The sequence below is a fragment of the Rhinolophus sinicus genome, chromosome 1 (genome assembly GCF_057876585.1).
Source record: "Rhinolophus sinicus isolate RSI-liver-muscle chromosome 1, RSI-T2T, whole genome shotgun sequence".
In the NCBI taxonomy this organism is placed as follows: domain Eukaryota; kingdom Metazoa; phylum Chordata; class Mammalia; order Chiroptera; family Rhinolophidae; genus Rhinolophus; species Rhinolophus sinicus.
The window spans coordinates 107,733,415-107,759,928 of record NC_142501.1 but is presented as its reverse complement, the minus strand read 5'-3'; the positions used below and the strand labels follow the sequence as shown (position 1 = coordinate 107,759,928).

General features: G+C 39.0%; 1 protein-coding gene across 4 annotated transcripts in view; it reads left to right on the top strand.

Annotated features, from left to right (window-relative positions):
- The window catches only part of SFMBT2 (Scm like with four mbt domains 2), a 200,199-nt gene that overhangs the window by 127,167 nt on the left and 46,518 nt on the right, over positions 1-26,514 (top strand). For all 4 annotated transcript variants that reach the window (XM_019738252.3, XM_019738251.3, XM_019738253.3 and 1 more), the window contains 3 exons: positions 3,608-3,755; positions 14,426-14,508; positions 20,554-20,680. In XM_019738252.3, the coding sequence (XP_019593811.2) occupies positions 3,608-3,755; positions 14,426-14,508; positions 20,554-20,680 (358 nt within the window). The remainder of the gene's footprint in view (positions 1-3,607; positions 3,756-14,425; positions 14,509-20,553; positions 20,681-26,514) is intronic.

Genomic DNA, 26,514 nt, shown 5'->3' with positions numbered 1-26,514 from the left:
ATGTATAACTTTTAAAATGAAAATACTGTTTATGTGAAGATGGTGATCTCAAGGTAGAGCAGGTGGTCACTGCAGTGGTTTGGGGTATCGTTCTTAAGCTAAAAGGGACGCTTTCATGATTCAACGGGATACCTCTGATTTTACATTTATTGCCACCCTTCATTCGCTTTCCTGTTTTGGAGACATTTATCAGCTGTGCTGATCAGACTGTGATTGGTTTCTGTGGAGAAACGGTCTATCTTAAAATTTGTGATCCAAGAGGAAGAGAGAAAGAATTTGTATTTTGATTTTCAAATATTTGAAAAACTTGATTGTTTATCTCCCTAGGATTTTGTCTTTCACTATTGTAGGCAGCTCACTGAAAAGACTACTTTGTGCATTTTTTCGGAGAGTCTTGATCAACGAGGTGCTTTTTCAAAGAAATAGCCACACAATTAATATGAAGAAACCAATTGAGTCTGTTTATTCTTCTGTCCTTATTATAAGGATCTATTTGACCTTGGATGTAAAAACAAAGAAGTTTCTTTGATGTTACTTCACATGGCAGAATGTCTCAACTGTATTTGGGGTATGATTAGATGTGTCCTTAATAGCTACTGTCACACTCCTGGGGGACCCCAGAAGCGAGTTGGGGCAGGACTTTTCAATCAGAGAACAGTGATATGAAATGTATGACCCCCAATACATGGTCTTAGAATATGATCCTTTTGGATGTCACAGATTGATTTCCAAATTTTATAAAGTTGAAGATACTTTTAAAAAAAAGTTAATTTCATTTTAATTTCCCTTTTCTGAAAGAGACTGGATTTGTTAATGCAGTGATGAGTGTTTTAAAATTACTTGAGTCGTGCTTTTCTTAAATTTATAATTTGGTAAAATTTGAGAAATATAGTGGCAACAATGTATTACAGAATATGGAAAATGGTTATGATAATGAAATATCTTTTTCTTTTTTTGAAATATTTTTTTCTTTAATGAACATTAATTATTTTTATAACAATTAAAATAATTTATTTAAAGAATAACTACATATGAGACAAAAATATTGACTTATGCTTTGAATGATAATCTTAGGGTTGAAATGAATGCTCTCAAGTTCATACACCATCCATTAAAAAACTTTTTATTTGAAATGGCCTTCAGGGTTCTTTACTGTGCATTCCAGTTGTTGTACATTTGTACAAAACTAAAGAGTTACATATTATGGAAACCTGACCAACATTCCCCTTTGTTCAGCATCGGTGATAAAGCAATCCCCTTTTATCTAGGTATATTATCACCTTATCCTTACTGTAAGACGCTATAGTATTAGCTTCACCTGGAATTTGTTTTTAAAAGGCTAAACAGAAGTGCAGATGGGCTTAGTCACATTTTTTATGACTTTGAATGATTGTAATATATAACATTAGAATGTGATATGCTAATTACAATTAGTTTCAGCCCAAATATCTTCATCACGTTGGGTAGACTGCCAGTGGCCGTAGTTGGTTTTCATAATACATACACACTTTTCTCTTTGAAGAAATCGTATTAGAGGTGGGGGTGGGAATTATATTTTCTGTGGTTTTTAAGATACTTTTTCATTTTCGTTTTTCTTACTCTTTGCACCAAAGATAAAATACTTAAGTCATTCTTTTCCTATTACCCCTCCTCCTCTTGTTATCCAGGTCTTGTATAACGCATGAAATTGGATGAACACTTCAGGTTCAAAACTCTCCGCATGTAATGAAGTATCAGAATATTCTTAACGTAGGAGATACTGATAATTAAATGTGTTTCTCTTAACATTGGAAAATGCTTTAGAATATTATGTTTGAGAATATAATTCACTGTGCTATTATTACTCATCATAATGAAAATTTCATTTTTATTTTCTGTGGGACTTTTCTTGATGGCATGACTGTTGAAGAAATAAATAAACATTAAAACAAATAGACCAGAGAGCCAACAAGCGTGTATAGCCAGCAGATCCAGTACTAAATGCCCAACCTTTAGTAGTACAGCGGACTATATTTTAGGCGTTCCAAAACAGAGTGAGATATTGACAGTGAAACATATCTCATTGTTTAAAGCAAAGAAGCCTAGAATTTCAAGTCTTGGGTTCTGTTTCTATTTCTGCTAACTCTGAGCTGTCCAGTCTTGGGCAAGCTGGTTGACTGCTAGGCTTTAGTTTGAGACCTGTGTGTTCTGGACCAAATGCACCAGTGTTTCTGAACCATTTGGGAATACAGGTCCTGATGGGTTTGGAAAAACTTATTTCACTTTTCTCGGAAGTAGTACGTAAATGAATAGAGTATGTTACATGTTAAATGTGAAGGAGAAAGATGCATCAGGAAAGGGACTAATGGAGGGTTGGCCTGGAGGAAGGAGGGAAACAGGCCTGTCAGGCCAAGGCCTCCCTGGGAGGGTGATGCTTGATCCTTTGCTCCTTAAAATCCATTTTCAAAGTCAAAGCTCAGGCAGCAGAATTCTGTCTGTTTACTGAAATTAACATGGAGAAGGGCAGAAGTGAGTTTACTCTCCTGCTTAGCTTTGAACTAGGTTGCTTTCAGAAAATATTTTGTAAATGAAGGAGCCAGAATTTTACCTTAGGAAGAGTATCAGGGTTTCCTGAGAAAGACTGGCTGAGTTCTGTCAAGTTGGGAAATGCTCTTTATTCTCTGACCTGTTTCACGTACTTGGCTCTTTAAGTCCATCGTGCTTTTTTCCTCTTGGGGTCTACTTGATTTTTGCACCCTGCTTTTTCCATCAGCATGCCTTCTTCCTGTTTCTTTATGGACTCCCCCCCCCCCCCCCATGCAGTGGATGATTATCCAGTTCCTATGTACAAAGCATTTTCTCTGCATTGTGGGAATAATGAAAAGGCCATTGTCCTCAAGGGACTTAACATCTGTTCCGGGGAGAAAGATGTGGTATCAGTCTACAGGAAAAAAGAAGCATTTTTAGTGCAGAGATACAGCCTGATGCTTTGGGGGCACAGTGCAGGAGCCTCTTCTTTCAGCCGAGTGGTTGGGGAAACATCCCAGCAGCACTGACTTTCAGGCTGTATCTTGGGAACAATACACGGATTGGACAAACGGACAACAGAGTGAGGTGTTAGACTGAGAACCCCGAGTTGGGACATGCCTGGCGTGAATGATTTCCTCTTGGTCTGGAGGGTGGGGCATTCAGGCCAACGTGACGCACGATGACAGCAGAAATCTCCCAGCCAGACCTGGTGTGGTGATTGGGTCCCTGCTGTGGACATGGAGAAAGCAGTTTGACCTTTCGGAGTACATCTTGGCTTTTCCCCGGGCTAGTGTTTGTCTGTCTGTCTTCATTAGTTTGTTTTTCTTTCAGCTATGATTATGGGTTTCCTTTTCCTTCTCTGTCTCCTGTGTATTCTACCTACTCATTTACTTTCCATCAATAGGACCACAGTGATCAACTCTTAACATCTTAGTACCTGGATCAGTCTAGTAATATGCACTGAAATGCCCGTCTGTGGTCAAACCATTTTGATGAAATATATTTATTGTGTCTGGAAGCAGTGCCAATATTTCATATGAGTGTTATATGGAATTGCAAGGAATTAACTCTTGGCTCTGTTTCTTTTTTTTTCTTTCAGGTTTTTAACAATCATTTTTTTCAAGTGACTATTGACGATCTAAGACCAGAACCTAGTAAAATCTCAATGCTGTGCCATGCAGACTCTTTGGGCATCTTACCAGTACAATGGTGCCTTAAAAATGGAGTCAATCTCACACCTCCCAAAGGTTCGTATTCTGTGAAAATTTTCAGGGTTTGGGTGACTCAAGAGGGTGTTATATTGCCACTGAAGTGGTCCCCTTTGTTTATCTGGAGAAGTTGACATTGTAAACAATTTAGAAAAAAATTGTGTGTCTGTGGTTAGCTTGACATGGGAGTCTGTGACAGCTTCCTGCCTTGGTGCCACGTGTGACCTTGAGTCTCTCAATCTACTTCTGTGAAGTGCGGTTCCCAGTGATTGTGTGACTGGCGCTGTGCCACTGTTGTGTAGTGACAGAGGGTACAGAGTTGCTAAGCGATTGTGATTAAAAACTTGAGAGTGTCTATGAAGTGGCTTGAAGAGCGCAATAAAACGCAAATGAAGCATTTCTTTACATTTTTATTTCCAATAAATCAGGTTTCCCCCAGAGCCCCTGGCTCCCAGATATTCAACAATATGATGCTATATAGCACATTAAAATAAGGAAACTGGAAACCAAGTTGCATTAAAATAATTTTCAGTTGGGATCCACCAACAACACTGTAAGTTTAGCATCAGGATTTGTTGTCCCTTGTGGAGAGAAGAAAGCAGCAAAATGCAAGTAGAGAAGATGGGGAGAAAATGGGAAGAAATTAGAAAAAAGAATTTAAGGGAGATTTTAACAGTTAACTACAAATAATACAGGGGTGTTGCGCCAACCTTTTCAGCTCACCAAGGACTGGTTCATTTGTAGTGTTAACCATATTAAGAGAGAATCGACCCCCGCAGGTAAAGTTCCAGTTTTCCTGGTGGCCATCAGATACTATGCGCCACCATTAATTGGGCTGCACCTACTGTATCCATGACATGACTACTCCGCTGACACAACTGTGCTTTTGTATCTTAAGCTTTTATCCTCATTTTTCCTCCATGCTCATTCCCATAGAGGAGATGCTTTTGAGTGTTTCCATTTCCACTGTTGGTTTTTCACATCAGAGATCTGCAGTAACGGAATGTGGTCTCATTAACATTTGGTGAACTTTTACCTAACACTGTTTATACTGTTTTAAGTGCCTAACTCATGTAATCCTCAAAATGAGGATTGCCCTATGAGGGAACTTAATCGCAGAGAGTTGAGGTGATCTGCCCAAAGCCACATACCTAGTAAGTCCCAGGGCGGGAGGCCTGGCTCCCGACCTGGGTTGCAGAGTGGTGAGGACACCAGTTCAGGAGGTGGAGGCATTTGTTCCCACTTCAGTACTCACAAATGACTCTGGCCAAATCGCTGTGCGTCAGTGTGTAAGACTGTCAAACGGGACACCTATGGTATGCCACAGGTACTCTGCAGACAGAGAAATGACAGAAGTCTAAGCATTTTTATAATCACTTATAATAACTGTACAGATTTTATAAACAGCCTATGGGTGGTAGGTAAGAGGAGACGCTCTTTCCTATTGTGAAATTTTAGCAACAGGTCACCTGTAGAATTTGAATGCCTCTGGAGCAATCTTTCTTTCTTCCTGAATTTTCTAATCAGACCACGTGTGCGGATGGGTTCCAAGCTTTGAACAAAGACTTTTTTTTGATATCTAAAATGCTGCTTGGTGGGATTGTGGGCATTTCTAGTTAGTAATAGGATCTATTTAAGAATTTTTAAAAAATCAGTTGGGTATTTCCTCACATAGTGGAAAAAAAGGAAAAATATTTTTGTTGCTTGATTATTTCGTTATGGATGAGGTTTAGCGTTTGCTAGCATTTTTAGAGTTTTTAAATACACTTCCTATGAACTGTAACTGTTAAAGGTATGTTTTTAGAAAAGAGATTGTTGACATAGCTTGAATACTTGCTAGGAAGATATGTGTGCCTATTTGGATAGTTGCATTTCATGATGTTAAGGAAATTGTTTTGTGTTAATGTATTGAACTCTTAAATGTGCAATGAAACAACTATATTTAGAATATGAAATGTTTTTATATCTTAAGCTTTCTTACACTTAATGTGTAGCCACAATTATCATTTATTTTCTACCACTCAAGTATTTGTGATATTTGGTGAAATGAAACTGTCTTCAGGCAATCTTCCAAACTATTCTTTCCTCTATTGAAAATGAAGCTTACCTTTTGCAAAATCACTTACACACACACACACACACACACACACACACACACACACACACATGAAAATGTCTTCATGGCTATTATATGTTATTTGTAGAATACCGGGTAATAGTGATTAGTACCTTCCAATAAGAAAATCTTACCTTTTTTTCTTTTTAACACTTAAAGCATTCAAGAAATGATCAATATCGTTAGCCAGAGATTCACCCATCATCTATAGGGATGTGTTTTGGCTATGAGACTGTTGTCTTGAAATAAGAGTTAAGAATAAACCAGAAATAAAAAGATGAGCAACATGTAGAAAAAAGTTTCAGAATATGAACAGCTTGTTCACAGTAAAAGAAACACAAGGACTCTTATGCAAGCTCATCACAATAAGAGAAATGCCAGTTAAAATCATATTGAGATGGCACGTATTTATCAGATGAGGTAGAAATTCAAAAGGGAACGAGAACGTCTGTCTTGAAGAGAGTAGAGGAACCAGATTTCTAGACTTGCTGGTGAGAGTACAGAATATGCAAGCTGTATTCAAGGAATTTTGGCACATTTTACTAAAATTATAAATGCATTTTCCCTATTGATTCAACCGTTCCACTTCTGGAAATTTCTCATAAAGATATGCTGTCCAGATAATAAGCATAAAAGTGTTTTTTGCAACATGAGGTATAATGTAGCAAAAGACTGGAAAAATACAAGTCCCTGTCTGCATGGGTTGGTTAAATAGATTGTGAATATTCATATAATGAAAACTATGCAGCTGTTAAAAAGGAGGAAGAAAATCTCTGTGTACTGATAAGGGAAATTTCCCAAGATTAGCTGTGAGTGAGGGACCAGTGGGTTTCATAGGGTGTGATGCCTCTTTGTTAGAAAAGAGTTAAATAAGGATATATGACCACTGCACTGTACACCTGAAGCTGAGTAATATTGTATGTCAACTATAATTTTATATATGTGTATATATATATATATATATTCATCGGATGTGGAATAGAGTCAATGGAATTGTGATATATATGATGTCAGAGGGCAATAGATTGGGGGAGGGGGGTTACCACTTTGTGAGGGGTGAAATGTCTAACCTGCGTTGTTTTGTACACCTGAAACTAATAATAAAAAAAGAATATGTTTGTGTTTGCTCATATTTCTGTAAAGAAATGCTGAAAGGTTATATAAGAAACTAATGAAAACAGTGATTTCTGTATAGATTTTGGAGGTATGGAGTTGGCAAGCAGGGCAGATGGGGTGAGGATGGGAGTGAGATTCTCAGCAGAATACTTGTAGAATACTTTTTTTTTCTTTTTGATCTGAAGTACTGTATTCTCTATTCAAAACTAAACACGTATAATTATAAAAGTAGAGGGTTTTTATAACTGAAAAGGATCTTAAAGATTACCTCAACAACTCCAGTCATTTTATACGTGGGGAAATTGAAGCTCAGTTGTGTTAAATAATTTCTTACGTCCAGGGGCAGAAGTTGGCTTCAATCTCCAGTCTTAAGATCCTAAATCTAGGGCTTTTGGGGTGTAACCAAATTTACGCTTTACTGCTGTTCTCTCTCACTGGGATCTTCATAAAGGCCATCCTTCTCGGGAATTTGGGGGCCTTTTGGTGGCCTTACACAGGACCAGTTAATGTCAGTGAACCGTGACTTTCCTGTGACTGAAATGGTTCATATGTCAAAGCATTTGGAGAATTTCAGTTCTCGGGTATAATTTTCCAAGTGTTTGTGGATATAACAAAGTCTCAGCTTTATTTTTTTAGCTCCCTTACCATTTTGTGAGAGTAGAATATGTTTATTTTTGTAATTAAAATGAACTAAAATTGAGAGGTGGTGGTGGTGACTCCCCTAATGGTGATTTGATGGTTTTCTTTTGAGGCAATTTGTTACATGTCTTAGGTGTCACACGAGGGTTGGAAGTCATGCTGTAGAATTTTTTTCAAACACGATTCTTTGTGTTATGAATGCGTGGAAGTGTACACTTTTTTTAAAAAGTTTGTTTTTAACGTAAACTCTGAGCTTTATAGAGAGAGTGTAAATTCTGAGCTTTATAGAGAGAGCGTGGAGGATTTATTATACATGTTGACAAGTGTCTAGATGTTTTCTTGTGTGTATGTTTTCCACCAGTGTATTACATTGTTTAAATTTCTGTTAGAACCATAAACATTGCTTAGGATTACAACGTGTTGCCCAGTAACAAAAAGATATCCCATTCATTCTCCAGGCAGTGGGAAGCAGCTGATGAAACAAAAAACATCTGGTGGTATAGGAAATGTGCAGAAATATAGATCCTTACTTTCATTGTTTCAACTCCATTCCTTTTTTTTTTTTTTAAGAAAAGTCTGTCCCCAGCCTTTGGCGACAAAGTCTAAGCGTCACTGGATAGGAATTTTTCAGTGCCGTCTCTGTCTGTTGCACGTGTTTTCCTGGTAAGCCAAGGACAGGACCTTGGAGATTTTGCCCCATTAGTTTAAACCCAGTCAACAACAATTCAATATCATGGGTACTATAAGTGGTGATCAAACAAGTAAATAAATCACCTAAGTATAAATGTGTATAGGTTACCACCCATGATTGCTCTTTTTAAATTATTTCATTAACCTCCTTGGCATGTAACTTCAAAGATCAGTCGTAGAATTAGCGGAGGGAACACCCCACCCCACTAGGGGACCTTTATAAAAAATGTTTAGCCTTCAAATGTCTATTGTAAAATGTGTGAGCGAGCGCTGAAGTAAATTGCTTTTTTTAGCATTCTGTCTCTAGGAGCTGGCCGTCTGAGTACACTCATAAACGGTGAACACGATTTCAGAAGTAAAGGTGTATTTTAATTATTATCAAGACGCAAAGTAGTGAACCCAATTAGTATTCTCTTTTCCTATAGAAAAACCTCATATACTGACTAATGAAAACTTAGTCTATTTTGTAATCTGTTGTATTTCCGACATACTGAAGGGGACAGAAAATGAGCACACACTCATGGACCTGCTGCCTTGATTAAACAAATGCTAATACTTGGCCGTGTTTGATGGAGAGTTTTGAGGTGGTCTTTCTTGGCTGCCCTATTTAACATCAATCACAAATCACCACCCCCAATGATTTTATCTGCTTCCCCCCATGGCTTTTCTCCACTGAACTTTTTATCATGTCAGATTTTACATGTAAAATTTTACTTCTTTGTCTTCTTTAAAAAAATCTGTCTCCACTAAGATGAAAGACCCATGAAAACCAGGATTTTTGTCTCGTTCTCTGCACATCCTCAGTAGCTACCCTAGCTTAATGAATGTTGCAAGAATTCAGGTCCTGCCCCCATAACCCTGACACCCATCTTTTTAATGCTTTTTTATGTTATATTGAAGTCTTCAAGTATAATTCAATAGTCGAAATGTCTTTTCTTTTATGATTTGTGTATATGTCTTTTGAAATGTTTCCTACCGATGTTCATCTGTATTTTCTTTAAAAGTCTTGCAGTTTTGTTTTTCATCTGTTGCTATTTAACCTAATTAGAATTAATTTTTGCGTGGCAGGAGGAAAGAAAACACTTTTATTGTTAATTTTTTGTTGTTGCTTGAATTGGATTTTCAAATTCACCAATTGTCCGCATCATTAATTGACTAGTCTGCTGTGTCCTTTCTGATTTGTAATGCCACCACTGGCATATATCAAGTCCCTTTATGGGTGTGAACCGTATCCTATTCTTATTATTCTGTTTCATTAGTCTGTTTGTCCATCCCTGAGCAAATACCTCCCTTTAAAAATTTTTGATTTTACTTTATAGTGAGTCTTGAGGTCTGTTGGGTGAATTCCTCCACTTTTTTTTCCTTTCCAGAGTTGTCTTGTTATTTTTGTGCATGAGTTTTAGAATCAGTTTATACGGCTCTAAAAGAGAACCCCACTGGATATTAATTGGCATTGCATTGGATTTATAGGTTAATTTTGAAAAATTAACTTTGTATTATATTATCTTTTTATGACTTGCAGTCTTGCTAGAATTTTGCTTTTGCAGTTACTGATCCCTCTGCCCTGGCACACCCTTCCCTCCGACAGCCACGCGGTTGCTTCCTCAACTCTACATGTCACCTTCTCATTAATAATGCCGTCCTCAGTTCTGCCCTCCCTGTGCCTCCTCTCCACTTTCTCTCTGTAGCACTTGTGATCATCTGACTTCTTATATTTCTGTATTATCTGTCTCCTTCCTCTGAATGTAAGCTCTCTGAAGGTAAGGATTTGGGTTGGTTTTGTTTACTTCTGTATCCCTAGTATTGGAACCCTGCCTAGCAGATAGCATGCACTTACTAAATATTTCTGAATGAATGGATATGTGAATGAGTAAATGGCTACTAGGTTGGAGAGCAAACACCTTCTTAAAGATTTTGACACATGTTGCCACATTGGCATCTGGAATTGTTTTTCAAGATATATGCCTACCTGCAATGCAGAGAAGTATGTTTCGCGACAGACTTTATAATGGTGGATTCATTGCATTGTTTTTCCTGTTGCCAGTCAGGTAGATGTTGAACATAATATTCTTTTGGTGTTTTTATTTTTTATTCAGAGTGTACTTTTTAAAAATAAATATCCACCCATCATAGAAGAGCAGCTCTCACTCCTGTGGTCTGTTTTGTTAGAGAAGGACGTCTTTTCTTAACCCTTCCTCTCCCCTCCATCCCAAGTCACTGGCAGGGGCCTGAGACCTCCATGATGGTCTCAGGGTTGTCATGAGTCACTTCCTGGCACTGAGGAGAGGGCTGACTTCCTGTAGGAACGGGGTACAATCAGGATTCTGGTAGCACATGAGAAGTGGGAGGGCAGCTACGGGGAGGCGGTCATGGTGTGTTCCATGTTCTGAATTAACACTTGATTAATTGATCAGGACCTTGACTGTCTTTTAAAATCAAGCAAGCATGCTATGCTCTCAAATAATTTTTATTGTTGAAACAATCCGTGATCATTAGTGAAAATTTGGAAAATGCAAAGGGAAGAAAAAAATACCCAGGAGTCACACCACCCAGATCATTATTTTGATATTTACTATTAAGTTCTTCTTACATTGCCCCTGGTCTTTTTCTTTGCATATTTTAAATATAAATGTGATCATTTTGTATATGCTTGTAGAAATCTTTTCATCTAAAGCTATAACAGTCATTTTTCACGACTTCTTTTTTTAAACAAACTGTGCAATTTCATGCCTGCACGACTTTTCACAGACTGGGTAAGTTTCATATCCATTTCATATTCTACATTTGGATGTAAAGTTATCTCCCCCCACCACAGTATTGTCAATAATATTGTCATTTTATCTTAATGTGTAACACTTTTTCAGTTTTTAAGGTTGTTTTTACTGCGATAAATTCCCAGAAATGAAATTGTTTCAAAGTTTGTGAACATTTTTCCTGCCAAATGGTTTTTCAACAGAATTGTCTACTTACACTGCCAATTGCAATGTTTGCAAGTGGAGCTGTTTTATGTCAATTAATTTGTATCATATGGAAATGGGCCATCGACCTGTTCCCTTTTGGATCTGTAACAGTCGGAACTTCATTCAGAATAAACACTAATAAAAGCTTAAGTAACTCTAGTGGGGGTTCAACTGTGTCTTATGGCAACTTGTTGCAAATTTTAATAGCCCAAGGGGCTTTGATTTCCTTTTCTTTTCCCCTCTGCTATTTTCCTCCCTCCCAGGTTTAAAGCATGTTTTCCTGGCTGCAGTTAAGCCTTAGTACTTCTTGTTCTGTCTTTGTTGATTAATGAGTATAATTGACCCCTGTTGTCTCTATTACACAAGCCATAGCAATTTGTTTTTATGTGGCATTTATTTTCTGAGCTGTCACAGAACTCCCTTACAAAGAGAGCTCATTATCAGCCTGAAGGAAAAGAGTTTTAAGTGATGAAGTGAATAAAGGTCCCTAGGAAAGGGAAGAAGAGAAGTCTAGGCTGTTCAAATGTTCAGGGAAAGGAGACATTTCTAGGGGCAGAATAATTAATTGTTGTTTACATACCCAGCAAGACTTGGTTATCTCTTGAAATTATTAGATTAAAAATGGCTCCCCATAGAGAGTCTTAAAGACTGGATCTAGCGGACTGAATGTTGGTCCAGGAAACCATGGAGCATGACATTTTATGGAAGGGTTGAAGCCCATTGGAGCTTGGTGGTTATAAACGTGGTTATGGAAAACCCAGCTACATGTCTATAGGGGGAGTAGAAGTGACTTCTAAGTTGAAAAGTTTTATCTGAATAGATATTGACCATAAAGAATACCCAAATTTCATGTTATATCAGAACATAGTTTCCCATTCATTTCTATAGGTTTTTCCCCCCTCCCCCCATGAGCTGGATGAGATGTCCTCACTCACAAAATTAACTAAGGAAGTAGGAGAGGTCCAGGGAAGAGATACATAGCCAAAGGAGTTCTTGACTTTAATAGTCAGTCAGCTGCATCCCTAAACAAACAGGGCCCATCTGTTTCTGGAAGTCATTGTGTGTTCAGCTGTTCAGTTGAGAGCTCGTCTAGGGAATGTCATGTATCCTCTCTTCATCAACCCCGCCATGCTTTTCCCTTAGAAGAGAAGAACATTAACTACAGAGGGAAGGAAAAGTCCTAAGTTGCAACAGTAAAATATTAGTAATGGTGGCTCTGAATCCTGGAATGCAACAGCTAGAGGAGACTTTAAGATGTGCTCTTCATTTTGTGAATTAGTAGATAAAGTCAGGCTCCGAAGATGAATTTACTTTTCCTTTTACCTTGGTTCATCCAGTTCCTGGTAGAGCTGGGTCTAAAACAAGTGCTCCTTTCTGGTGTAGTACCCTTCGTACTTTTAGGTATCTTCTCACCAGTTTGTGGTGTCTTGGTGCCTTCTTCTATTCTTACACAGTAATGCAAGGATTTGATCCAAAACAGTTCCAAGAGAGACTTCTCTTAAAGTGGAGGATTGTATTAATTGTACAGAAACTTGCATTTCCTTGTTTAAGACATGTGTTTTGCTGATGAATATTTAGAAGAAAGTTGGGTTGGTCCCTTCCGGAAACCTCTGATGCAAGAGCTTCAGGCTGGAGGAACAGCTCTGGAGAGAGCGGGGGAGAGGGGAACATGTACAGAGCCTCTTCAGAACTAGCTAGAAAGAGTACACAGTGTCTCAGAACTCTGAGACTTCTTATCTCATTGTTGGAAAGCAATGAGGAATTGTCAGGGATGGCAGGGATGTTTCCGGAGGAAGTGGGTACCTCTGCCACTGATGGTCAGTAAGGTACGGGAGGGTCAAGGGTCAGTCCCTGGGCTACAGGAGAACAGCTGCCGGCTTGGTTAACCCTCCATCTTTAGAAAAAGTGGGTAAGTTGAGCTTACTTGATGAAGAGAATACTATTTTGTCCTTGCCAGTCCGATGAAGGTAGGAGGCAACCGATAACTTGAGTTTCTTTCATAAAGAACTTCTGTAGTCGCTTTGTACCTGTGGGACTTAGTAACTAAAGTCCCCATGTTAAATGAATTTGCAGGTGTAAATTTATGACAATATGGGGGGAAAGAAATTCCCCCAATTTCTTTCGTGTCAAAAATATACTTAAGTCTCTTATCGATTTATTTTACATACACTTAAACCAATAAAGAGAGAATACTAAATGAAGAGTATAGTGACATTCGTTACAGTTTCAGTTAATCCTAATTGGTACTGTGTTTTTCATTTCCATTGCTATCCTTTGTGACACTCATATTAAGAGTGTCACAGACACTCATAATAAGAGGTATTTTCCTATCTAGGTAAAGCCATACACCCAATGCCTTTCCTGTTTTATGATTTAGAACAGTTTTCTCTCACTTTCTCTTATATCTTGTCATCATGGTCATAATAGATAAATATCATGTTTCCCCGAAAATAAGACCTAGCTGGACAATCAGCCCTAATGCATCTTTTGGAGCAAAAATTAATATAAGACCCAGTATTATATTATATTATATTATATTATATTATATTATATTATATTATATTATACCCGGTCTTATAGTAAAATAGACCTGGTATTATATTATGTTATATTATGTTATATTTTACACCCGGTTTTATATTATAGTAAAATAAGACGGGGTCTTATATTAATTTTTGCTCCAAAAGATGCATTAGAGCTGATTGTCTGGCTAGGTCTTATTTTTTGGGAAACACGGTATTGTCTAATTGCACACAAAAAATGAATAAGGAAAGAAAAGAACATTTTGGTAAGATCTGCATTTAATTAAATTTAGTATATATGAATAGTGGTTTCTTGGACCCCTCCCTCAATATCACTCATTCTCCCACTCACTTATTCTCCCCCAAAGCAGACCTACCCACCAGCATGCGCCAACGTGGGTACCTTTCACTTCTTCACCTGCTTTCAGGGAACACATTATAATATCGATGGTGTATACCTTACCTGTATGTGGTACTTGACATTTTCAAAATATTTCATTCGACCCTCATAAACTCTGATGTGCTGTCAGGCTTAAGAAAGGGCTTCACCTTCTGGGGCCTATCTTTACACCTTGTACTGTTTTCATTAGTGCCACCCTGTAACGCTGCTCCTTTTTCTGAGATGTAGCTTGATTAATGCTGTTTGTTGTGTCTTGTCCTGCACAGGTTACTCGGGCCAGGACTTTGACTGGGCGGATTATCACAAGCAGCACGGAACAGAAGAAGCGCCTCCTTTCTGCTTCAAAAATGTAAGACGCTTGTTCTTGCTACTTCTTGTATTATGGATGTTGCTCACCACAAGTTTGATCGATTGCTTTCTGTTTACTGAGCAAAATTAGAGTGCTGCCGTGTACCACGGGATCCTAAAACGTTTGTCGTTTTTGGAAAGTCCTCCTCTCAGCCTGGATATCAGGGTGATGCTGGACTGTAGTCATAAATCAGCGCCTGACTGTATAGTGGCTCGACATGTTATAAGCTGATCTGTCACTTCGGCAAGGGTCCAGGGTGTTCCTGTGAGTGGGTGGTTCTCACTGTGGTGAGACTTGGGCTACATCTGTTTTGGTTTCATTATCTGAATCTGGTGAGTAGACAGGAAAGAGATCCAGGAGAAGACAGCCCTTGTTCCAAGCACTATGGCTGGTACTGATACATTCCACTCACCTACCATTGGCGAGAACCAGTCACCTGGCTGCACCGGGCCGTGAGTGAGGCTAAGATCTGCCCTGGCAGAGCTACGCTTCCCAGCCATGATTCCATGCCATGGAAGAAAGAGGACAAACTTTGGTGAACAGCTAGTCACCTGTGCTACCGTGAGCTGTGCGCTCGCTATGGAGTATAATACTGACAGGCCATTGATCAGAGGTTCTCTGCTCCTGAGGAATATTCTTAAAATAGGATCATAAATTTTTGCCTTGGATTATTTTAGTAGAATGCTAATCCAAAAATTTTGTCCTTTGCTTCCTCTAAGCCCCTATCTTTTCCAAATTGGGCTTACTGGCACAGTAATAGGATTTCTGTGACACAAAACTGTGTGTGTGTGTGTGTGTGTGTGTGTGTGCATACAGGTGTGCTCATGCTTAGTTATAGGAGTTGGTTATATCAAGTAGTTTATAAATTATTCATTTAAACTTCATCAACCCTAGAAACGGTGAAAAGGGACATAGATTATTGTCTCCTTTTAAAGAATGAGGCATAAATGTAGAGCCCAGTATGTTGAACATGTACGAGTATTTAGTGTTGAACGTTAATTCCTTACGGTAGGAAAAAAGACGCAGTCCCCCCATGGGGGCTGCACGTGTGATGGTGCAACGTACTCCCAAATCCAAGACTTGTTTTCTAGCCATGGGCTCCCACTGCTGCTGACTCACTGCCATTCACCCATCAGCTGTGCTACAGGGTCACAGGATATGAGAACTGAGAGGCAGAAAGGGTTGGCCTAATAGAGAGAAGCTCAACACTGAATAGAAGTCAGAAACGGATTTTGGAGAATTAAGTAGGTTGGTTACTGGGTCAACATATCAGTGGCAGAGTTGGAAATCAGGGGTCCATACATGATTAAATGAACGTTCTACTTGGGTGTCATTGCCTTTGCACAAAGGTCGTTCTTCTGTTGCTTTGAAAGAACTGTATGCTGAGTATTTAGGTGGTACGAGGGGACAGCGGTGTAACCATGCCACCGTGAGGCTAGCTGCTAGTTAGCACTTGAGGCCTACGAAGTGCAGTGCAATCTTAGTAGGCGTTTTGCCATGTTCCTGTCACTTGTGACGGAACCTATGAGCCTTGCTGCCATTCGTTTAGGATCATGAAGACGCCTCAATGCATCACCAAACCCCTTTGACTTTGTGCTTTCTACTTGACAAGAGAAAGAAATACCCTTCCCTGATTCTTTAGCTTTGGGAAGGAAATCCTCCCAGTTCTGTATTTAAGGAGTTGTCTCTTCTGTGACAACATAGTTCTACCAATGCTCCTTTTTATCTGTCTTCTGCTCCCATTCAACCAGTTGTTGTTCAAAAGGATTTTAATAGTGACCCATGTAGCCACATCCCCAGATGGCCTCTGAGCTTTCAGGATTTTGCTCCCCACATTCAATCTGTTTTAGTAAATATTCTGGCATACTCATTAGGAATGCACGTGTTACAAATATGCCCTCCTTTGTTTTTGCCTCTCCGTTTATTTAATGCACAGGGTTGTTATCTGCCTGTCGGTGGATGCATTGCATTCCTGATACTTCACTGAGTTTTGGTAGCTTGTTACATGTGCTCTTGAATGGAATGCTTATTATAAATTCATTTTTTTATCACACATCTTGTGTGTACCAGAGGAGCGGGTAGTGTGGAAGTGGATGCATGGAAGACATTTCCCTGCGGATGTTTAACAATTAGAGGCAGTTCTGAAATGGATTGACACAGCCAAATGCTTAGTAAAATAAACCCACAGGTAACCATTTTGCCATTGATCCTTTATAAATTACCCTCAAGAAGTGAGTTGAAACTAAAATAGGTTATGTGGTTGTAGCTTTCCCTTATCAAGTAGGATAAAATGCATTTTAACTTACTTAGAGGCTTTTCAGGCAGCCTATCAAGTTGTATTATCAGAAAGAAGCTCAATACATAATGTGCACGGATAAATTAGGAAGACTGAAGACTTGCAGGAAAATAGCCCATCTAGAATAGCTTTGATTTCTATTTCCGAAGGAACATAAAGGAAAGGAGCAAATTGGTTACTTAACATACATTGGATAATTTTATTCTGTTTATATAGAGATACACTTTCATTTCAACTTAATGTGTATAAAAAGAAAGGTAAATGTGAATTACCTTGGTTTCCTTCCATGAGTCACATAGAGATATAATCTTACTTACAGGAACTTGTTTATTTCAGTTTATATATTTCAAAGTAGATATATTTATACAGTATTGAAATGTCTGGTTAAAATTTATAGTAGTAGGTGATTTTGGAAAATTTTATATTATTTATATTTCTTTAGAAAGGAATTTTGCTTCCAGTATTGGCTAAGCTCATACTGAATTGATCCTCCCACAGATAGCAACTATAAACTCTGTTCAGAATAAAAAACAGCTACATGAGGGATGTTCAGAATGAACAAAAGTAGGCAGATTCTGGAGGGGAACAGGTGTTTAGAAGAAAGGAAGAGCTTGGGGTGGTCATCCCAATATTTTCAGACTTGTGGTCTGAGGTCAGCCACAGTTGACAACATAGGGGATGATTAAAACGGTGATATAAAATGTATAATCATTCTGGCCTGATGAACCTGATGACAGAATTTGGGCAACCACAGCTATGGGAAAGTGAGGGAAGTCACAGATGGGGGAGAGCCAGAAGGAGGAACCACAAATTCTGTATAAACTCTGCCAAATCTTTGGCTGATCCCTGAACCATGTGTTTGCCAGGCAAACTCCAAGCAGCCTAACATCGAAGCATGAAAGAACTGAACTGAGATCTGAGCTGCTTCTCAAGAGACGGAATGCATATTTTAAGTATATTTCATTGCTTGCTAAAATAGGGGAGAAGTATAACATAACCCAGGGTTTCTATGACAAAACATTTAAAACATCCAGATTTCAATCCAGAGTTGCTCAATACATGAAGAAATAGGAAAATCAGACTCATTTTCAGTGGAAAAGATAATCAGCAGAGACCAAACCCAATATGACCCAGATGCTTGTATTAGCAGACAAGTATTTTAAAGCCGCTGTTATAACTAAGCTCAGTAGTGAAAAACACTGGTTCCCAAGTGTGTGCCTTAGGCCGGTAGTTGCAGCATCACCTGGGAACTTGTCAGAAGTACAGATTCTCTGGCCTTCCCTCAAATCAACTGAATGAAACACTTTGGGGTGAGGCCCAGCAGTATGTGTTTTTAAAAGGCTCTCCAGGTGATTATTATATACCCTAAAGTTTGAGAAGCGTTGATGTAAAGGAAAATGTTCTCGTAATAAATGAAAAGATAGGAAGTGCCAGAACAGAAGCAGAAAGTATAAAAAAGAGAAATTCTAAAACTGAAATAACCAACATCTAAAATAAAATTCATTGGAAAGGCTTACTAGCAGAATAGAGATGACAGAGGAAAGAGTCCATGACCTTGAAGCTGGAAATTATCCTGTCTGAAGAACAGAGAGGGAAAAAAAGATTGGCAGGGGTTTGGGGGAAAAGATGAAGAGAATTTCAGGAATCTGAGGGGCAGTATCTGTGTAATTGAAGACCCAGAAGAAGTGGCCACAGAGACTGGAAGAAGAAAAAGTAATGGCCCCAAATTTACCAAAGTAGCTGAAAGATCTAAATTTACAGATTCAGGAATCTCAGTGAACCCCAATACATATGAAGAAACCCACCATAGTGAAATTGTTGATAAACAAACATAAAGAAAAAAATCCTGAAAGCATCCAGAATAAAACAATGCATTCCAAATAAAGGAATAACAAACAATTCGAATAATGGCAAACTTCTCATCAGGAAGAACAGAGGACAAAAGAGACTGAACCAACTTCTTTAGAGTGCCAAAAGAAAAAAACAACAAAACATTATAATTTATATCCAGTAAAAATACACTTCAAGAATGAAGATTAAAAACAGACCCTTCACCAAAGGAGATACATATATTGACAAAGGAACACGTGAGAATATGCTCAACATCATTAGTCATAGGGAAAATGCAAGTTAAAACCACAATGAGATACCATTAGACTTACCTGGTAGAACAGTTAAAATTTGAAAAACTGGGAATATCATGTGTGAGTGAATATGTTTGCAACTGGAACTCCACATACTGCTGTTGGGGATGCAAAACGGATATTGGAAAATAATTTGGCAGGTTTTTATTGTTTTTTTTTGTTTTGTTTTTAAGAAACATACATTTACGATATGGTCCAACAATCCTATTTCTAAAGAAATGAAAACAATGTTATAGAATCGTGTCCCTTCAAAATCCATATTTGAAATCCTAACCCCCAGGACCTCAGAATGTGACTGCATTTGGAGTTCGAGTCTTTAAAGAGGTGTTTAAGGTAAAACGCGGTCATAGGAGTGGGACTTAATCCAATTTGACTGGTGTCCTCTTACGAAGAGTAGATGAAAATACAGACCATGTGCACGGAGGAACGAACATGCGGTGACACAAAGAGAACATGGCTATCTGCAAGCCAAGGAAAGAGGCCTCAGAAGGACTGACACTGCTGACACCCTGATCTCAGACTTCCAGCCTCCAGAACACTGAGACAATGAAATTCTGTTGTGTAAGCCATCTGGCCTGTGGTATTTTGTTATGGCAACCAGAGCTGACTCATACACTTATGTTCACACACAAACTTGTGCTTGAATGTCTATAGTCTATAGAGGCTTTATTCCCAATTGCCCCAAATTGGAAAGAACTCAGATGTGTGTCAGCTGGTAAGTGGATGGATCGACTGGTACATCTACATAAATGACTCAGCAGTCAAATAGGACGAACTACTGATTAGTGCAATAGTACGGAAGACTCTCAAAACCATTTGCTTAGTGAAAGAAGACAGACTCAGAAGGCTACGGAGTGCATGATTCCATTTATATGATTTTATGGAAAAGGCGGCATTAGAGGAACAGAAAATAGGTCAGTGTTTTGGAAGAAAGTGATTACCTAATAGACAATACACGGGTGTTTTGGAGGTGAGGGAACTGTTCTGTGTCTGGATTGTGGTTGTAGCCGTGCGATTGTCCCCTTCCCTTATAAAACTATGCTCCAAGAAGAGTGAATTTTCCTACATGTACATTTGTAAAAGGTGAATTTAGAAAATAAATAAAAATAAAGAAGCAAAAAGCACAAAGGCAAAAAAAAAGACAATCTCAGATAAAAGAATATCACTAGCACACCTGCACTGAAATAAATGGTAAAGGACGTTCTTCAGGCTGTAGGAAGATGCCAGGTGAAGACTCCTCAAATATGCCCAGGTCTGATGTTAGTGAGGAAGATGGGGAAGTAGAAGAAATGATCTCAGTGATTCTGTAGGAGTAAGGAAGAGAGAATGTATTCATTCTCTCACTCAACATGTATTACTAGTCACCTGCTGTGTGCCAAGCAGAGTTCTAATTTCTGGGACACAAATGAAGCAGGCATGGTGGTTTTCCTCTTGGGTGGCGGGAAAGACAAACCCGTGAACAAGGCTGTTCTTCTAAATAAGGTCTGTGTGCGTGCATGTGTGCTAAAGTGTGTGCGCATTTCTGCTTCGCCAGCTGGCTGGCCCTGTTGCTGCATGCTGGCTTGCTGTGGTACCTGCTGGCTCAGTGTCAGTTCTCTCTTTCAGACATCATTCAGTCGGGGTTTCACAAAGAACATGAAACTTGAAGCTGTGAACCCCAGGAATCCAGGAGAACTTTGCGTGGCCTCTGTCGTCAGTGTGAAGGGGAGGCTAATGTGGCTTCATCTGGAAGGTACGCACAGTTAGTAATCCTTCTGGGGAATGTAGGGTCCTTCCGGAAAGGGCGAGGTACAGAAGACGCCAGCACTTCTCAAAAGTGCCCCTTTTGTGTCCCTTTTATTTAAACAGATCTTAAATTATTCAGTGTTCTTAAATAAGTGAAACTAATCAAATACAAATTCCTTCAGAGGCTTTCTCCTCTTAACTAATAATTTCATGAAATGAGATGCTGGTGTGATAATTATGTTTGGAACACTGTGGTCTTTTGACATCAGTGATTATAAAAGCTAATGTCACAATTCAATTAATACCAGTCACTAACACTGGTATTTGAGGTCTTGGTTATTATGAGGATGGAATTATATATTTGCATTTTAATGTGGGTAATATCCTTTACTTTGGTTTCTTTTGTAGATGTTTAATTTTTCCTTAAAATAGTAACTGGAGAGGACTTTCTCCCCAAATATATTATAAAAACAGGATATATGTAGGCTTGTTTGTTTGATGATGTTTGAACTGTTCATTATAACTACATTTTATTTATACCTGTACAGAGAATTCACAGAACAACGTACTCTGTAAGCAGAACCTGATCAGATTGTGGATTTAGATAGAAGACTATATTTTCTAGATGCTATATTTTCAGTGAGAGAGAATGAAAATGAATTTATTTTCTAAAATTTTCCCATCTTTCTGTGATTTAAAATTCTTTGGATTTTTTTGTTTGTTTGCTTGTTTGTTTTTCAGTAGTTATTTTTCAAATGTATATGGAAAAACATTCAGACCTACATGTGAATAATAAAGTCAGCTTTCCGGGTCCATATTTCAAATCTTATAACGTGCTCATTCCATCATTGGAAAAGAAGTTTGGAAGGTCATAGAATTGCTGCTAATATCTTCATCCTTATTTTCTCAGTCAGCAAATCTGAAAAGCATTCAAAGTTTTTCGATTGACCTACCATCTTATCAATGTTATGGTCTAAGAGTGTGGGAAGGGGAGAGAGCAGTGACTTTAGCTGTCGTGAATTCCCAGAAAATAGCTTAGAACATTACTATGGTTTAGGAATTCCAATTTGACATAAGAGGAAGTTCTCAAAAAGTTGATTGCTTAGTGGATTTTCAAGTAGAATGCACTCCAGTTGGAATTAGCCAAAGTGCAGAAAGACACAGGTGTAACGGTGATATTTCTGGGACGACAGGAATAAGCACGTGACCTTATTTGCATTGCGACATGTAAAGTTGGGTCAACTGCTCTTGGAAAAACAGGATCCCTTCTGTGATTTCGGATCCCTCACTTGGATTTGCTACCTAACATTATGCCAAGCCAGACTACGAGATCGGAGTCTGGTTTGCACTATTAATTTGAAAACAAGAATGAAGTTCAAAGCCCACGTTTCGTCATGATTATTTATTAGCACATTATGGTGAAAATTCTTTGGCAGTCCTAATTTATTTAGCAGTTTGTACTTCCAGAGTGCTTCACAGTTCTTAATTATCTAACACAGACAGCAGGAAGGGTGTCCCGAGTTTTACAGACGGAGAAACCAACTAAGTCATTAAGATATGCCTGGGGTTCAATTTCATTGCTCTTGATGTCTTCTTTGCTGTTTAGTTCAGCAGACCCCACAGCTTCCCAATTCTTATAAAGAATGATGAGCAATATTTAGTGTATATTTGACATTTTCGACAGTCTTGTCTCCTTGTTACTGTTTTTCTTTGGATATAAATTTCTGGTTTCTATAGCAAAGAAATGTAAGTCAGTTCGTGGCAGCTCTTTTTTTAATTCTCCAGAGTGCCATCATCCTGTAATAATGAAAATTAGTTAGCACCAGGAAGCAGATCAGAAAGTAAACTGGCCATTTTTCCAGACCTTATGTATTTACAGAAAAAAATTTCAACAATCTGTTGAATATTATCCACCTAGAATTATTGGTCAAAATTCTGCATTTGTCTCATCAAATAAAATAAATTTCCATTCAGTTTCCTTGAACTTGGCTTGGATTTTGTTTTGTTTTTGGCCCTTACTAAACATTTACCTTTTGAGGTGGCAGCAAGCTTACTGGCACTTAAGTCTCATTATTTCAGTTTTATGTGTATAGAATTTTCTTTCTTCCATCCTGAGGACAAACTGTTACAGATTCAGTATGGTCACTTTGTGACTGTCAAAGTATTTTTATGCTGACGCTGATGCTGGTTATAGACCATTTATTTGACACGCCAAATTTATAAAGGACTTCATAACAATTTATTAATTATTTTTGTGCACTAAATTGCTTTGAATTATTCTCAACACATGGCTAATCGACCACTTTTAGTCATTAAAATGATCGCTTTTATTTAATATTTAACTTCTCTTGAAGTCAGATAGTTCTTTAAGTGTCCATAAAGGAGCTGATATTGAAGGGGGAGCAATGAAAAAATATGAGATTAGTGTAGTAGTATTTTAGGCGCATATTTGGAAAGAATGTCAAGCTCTCACCAGCCGCCGATAGTGAGCGATGATGGGACTTTGTGTTTTGGAAAGGACATTACTAAAGCTTTCTCGTATGGAAGTATTCTGTTTACGTAATCGTAGCTACAGTTATGACCATTATTGAATATAAATTGCCTTCAGTTTTAATACCTGTCGCTTTGCACCCACACACAATGGTACGTCTGTCTGCATTCTCACAATGCTAGTCACCTCCCACTCATTTCAGATCATTTTCTTATGGGACAAATAAGGGCTGGGTGTTCCATTCACCCTCATAGCACATTTGCATCTTTGCATTGCTTTCCTTGGTTTCTCTTAATATCCATTCTTATTAATATTATTTTGCCCATTCAGAAGAGATGGGATATGCTCCATATTCCTGAATTTGAAATTTTTTAGCCTTTTAGCTGAGGCAGATATTCCTTTCCTGTTACGAAAGTTACAATGTCTAGCAAGCTTCATTTCTGCTAAGTGATTTAGCTCTCTTAGTTGTGGCCACTGCAGGGACTTTTGTAGAGATCTTTAGAATGTGAGGACCAAAACATGGTTTGGAAGTTGGGAGCTGTTGTGAATGCAAACAGACGGGGCATTCTTGGTGAATGTTTTTGCCCTCGGAATGTGGGGAGGGAAGGATGACCTCATAGGGTTTGTTACCCGGTGTTACCCAGTTCCGTTTTGTTAAACATACTGAGTAAATTTCAGTCTGTGAATCTGTGCTGGGTACAGCTTTGGACAGCAGCTTTTTAGAGTCTGGGAATTGCATCCTTTGCCCGTGAACTTCACATTCCATTTCTACAAGCACAGAACATGCAGGGTTTGGTTTCCACAGGTAACAGCCATCATGAGCTATGTCTGTGCCTTTTGTAGAATTTCAGAGTAGGTATTTAAACACAAGATGCAGTAACAATTCAAGGCAGGGTATGAGTTCTTCTTTTGCCCTAAGAAATGCATACACTTTGGAATTGTCCAGTGGCAGTGTGTGACTTTCTCTCAGCTTCATGGCTGCGGTGAGACAGGCTTGGCACACGGTCCTCTGCTGGTTTCCTTTTCTCCACTCGCTTTAAGTTTCAGGTGTCCTTTAAGTTTGGAACGTAGCACAGCGCATTGCAGGATGCTTCCCTGTCTGGTCCAGGCTTGCAGGGACCATCTTCTTGCCCTCTTCACTTGTGACTAGTAGTGCCTTAACCCAGCTACAGCTGTGTGGCTGGGAGTGATGGTGGAAGGGTTTTCACATAATCCTGTTTTGTGCTTTTGCCTTTTCCCTATTCTCAGATATCACCTGGTGTTGTCCACTCTAAGTTGTTCTGATTAATCTTTTCTAGAGGGTAAACCTGCAGCCATCGGTGTGGGTGGAGGCATCACCTGGCTGTGCAGAAATGGTAGGGGATTTAGAGATCTAACTGCTTCTTAGATTTTCAACCAATCTTTTCTCAGTTCAGCCTCTGCTCCACTCTGTGTTGGGTCCAAGGGCCTGCATTGGCTGGCTTCCTGCCTTCCTTGTCCTCTGTACATTGTAGACTCTCAAATATTTGATGAATGAATAAATGAGTAAGTGAATGAATGAGATAACGTACTAAGTATGGTTAATGGATTTTAGTGCCTGAGCCCCTGGGGGCAAAAATTAATTCCATGTGAGGCATAAGGATGAAGGCCAAAACCAGGGTTGGCATGCAAATGTGTTTTGATAGAGCTCGTTCCTGTACCAGATTCCTGGAAAATTAAATCTGCTTTGGACCGGGTGATCTTATTAGAACTGAGAAATGCTGGCACGGCTAGCATGGTCCCCAGTCGCAGAACATTTTTTTACTTTTGTGGTGGGCAAGACCACTTTGGGATTCTGATGAAAGCTGTGGACACTCAGAAAAATGCATTTGCACACGTATACAATTTTTGATGCAATTTCAGACGATTCACGGGCTCTTTCAAAGCAATTCTTGGATGGACGTCTTTGGAATTCATGTGCGGTCCAGTGTGTGGCTTCTAGCCATATGTGGCTGTTTCATTTTAAATCAATTAAAATTAAGTTATAATTACAGTTCCTCACTTGCACTCTCTTCAGGCAAGTGCTCGATTGTCACCTGAGGCTAGTGATTCCATTTTGGACACAGAACTTCTCGACCCTTTTGTTTTGAATACACTGTTCTAGATGCTCAAATCAAGTAGAAAGTGAGCCCCTCAGGCCTGTCAAGGCTCAGAATTCTGATTTTCTTGGAATGTGGGGGCAGCAAAGTGCAATGCACTCTGATAAGTAGCTCAACGCCAGGCTATATGTTTCAGCATTTATTAGTGAAGGTGAGTTTTTAGGGTCCAAAGAACTTAGAACTGGGGGTAGCATCCATTTCTGCCCCAGTAGCAGTCCAGAAAGCACAGTAGGTATTTCAAGCAGGAAAGGATTATAACAGGAAACGAAGTGCCTATAGTGACGTCACTGAAGGGCTAAAGGACAGAGGTCATAAGGCCACCCCCGGCCTCCTCATTGTAAGGCCACTTTGACTGCCATGGACAGGAAGCTTCGATCATTGGCCCACCACTGGCCCCAGCCCTCTCACAACTATAAAGCTTGTGAGGAAGCACTGGAACTCGAGAGACCCTTGAAGCTCATGAATAGAAATGGACGTACCAAGTCCAGCTGACAACAGTGCCCGTGACCTTGTTTGCCTGGAGCAACAACACCAGGAAGCTCGCCTCTGCCTTAGTTTATCCTTTAAAGCTCCCAAGAGTAGATACCATTAGTGGAACCTATTTTGAACCCAGTACTGTGTCGTGCGAAGAAGTCTGGGAGTTTAATGTTTTCAGATCTCTATCCTGCAGGCAGAGAGGACTGGGAAAGGGTGCTGAGAGCCAATTGGTCATAAACAGCATTCCACCTTTCTACTTAATTATAAAAGAAAACTTGGCTTTGTGGAAAACAGAGTATACAAGATCTTAGATTACAAATGAAATGATGGAGGCTTATTCTTTTCATCAAAGTAGCCAATAAACAATAAGTATCATTTAAAAAATTAAGTAACAATATATAAGACACGCCTTGTTAGCTCCCTCATACATTGGGGTCAACAGTGGGCAAACGCAGGCATCCGCTGTAATGACGGATACCCCTGATAGGGCAGGTAGCACATACCCTTTCCATTACTTAGTAATTCCCTTCTCTGTCTCCATTTTCCCCTCATGTTCAGTTTTCTCTTTCTTTTCTTAAGAAGGTTAATAACTGTTCTCCATGTCTTGCTTTGGTTGGTTGGATTTTGTTTTTTACTGAGGATGTTTTCTTTTTCTGTAAGTTTCTCTACAATTGTTTACAATTCTCTATCTCTGGGTTGGTTCCATCCCATTTCCTCTCTGCAGCATTTGACCTACGTTGAGCCCTCCTTCAAAGT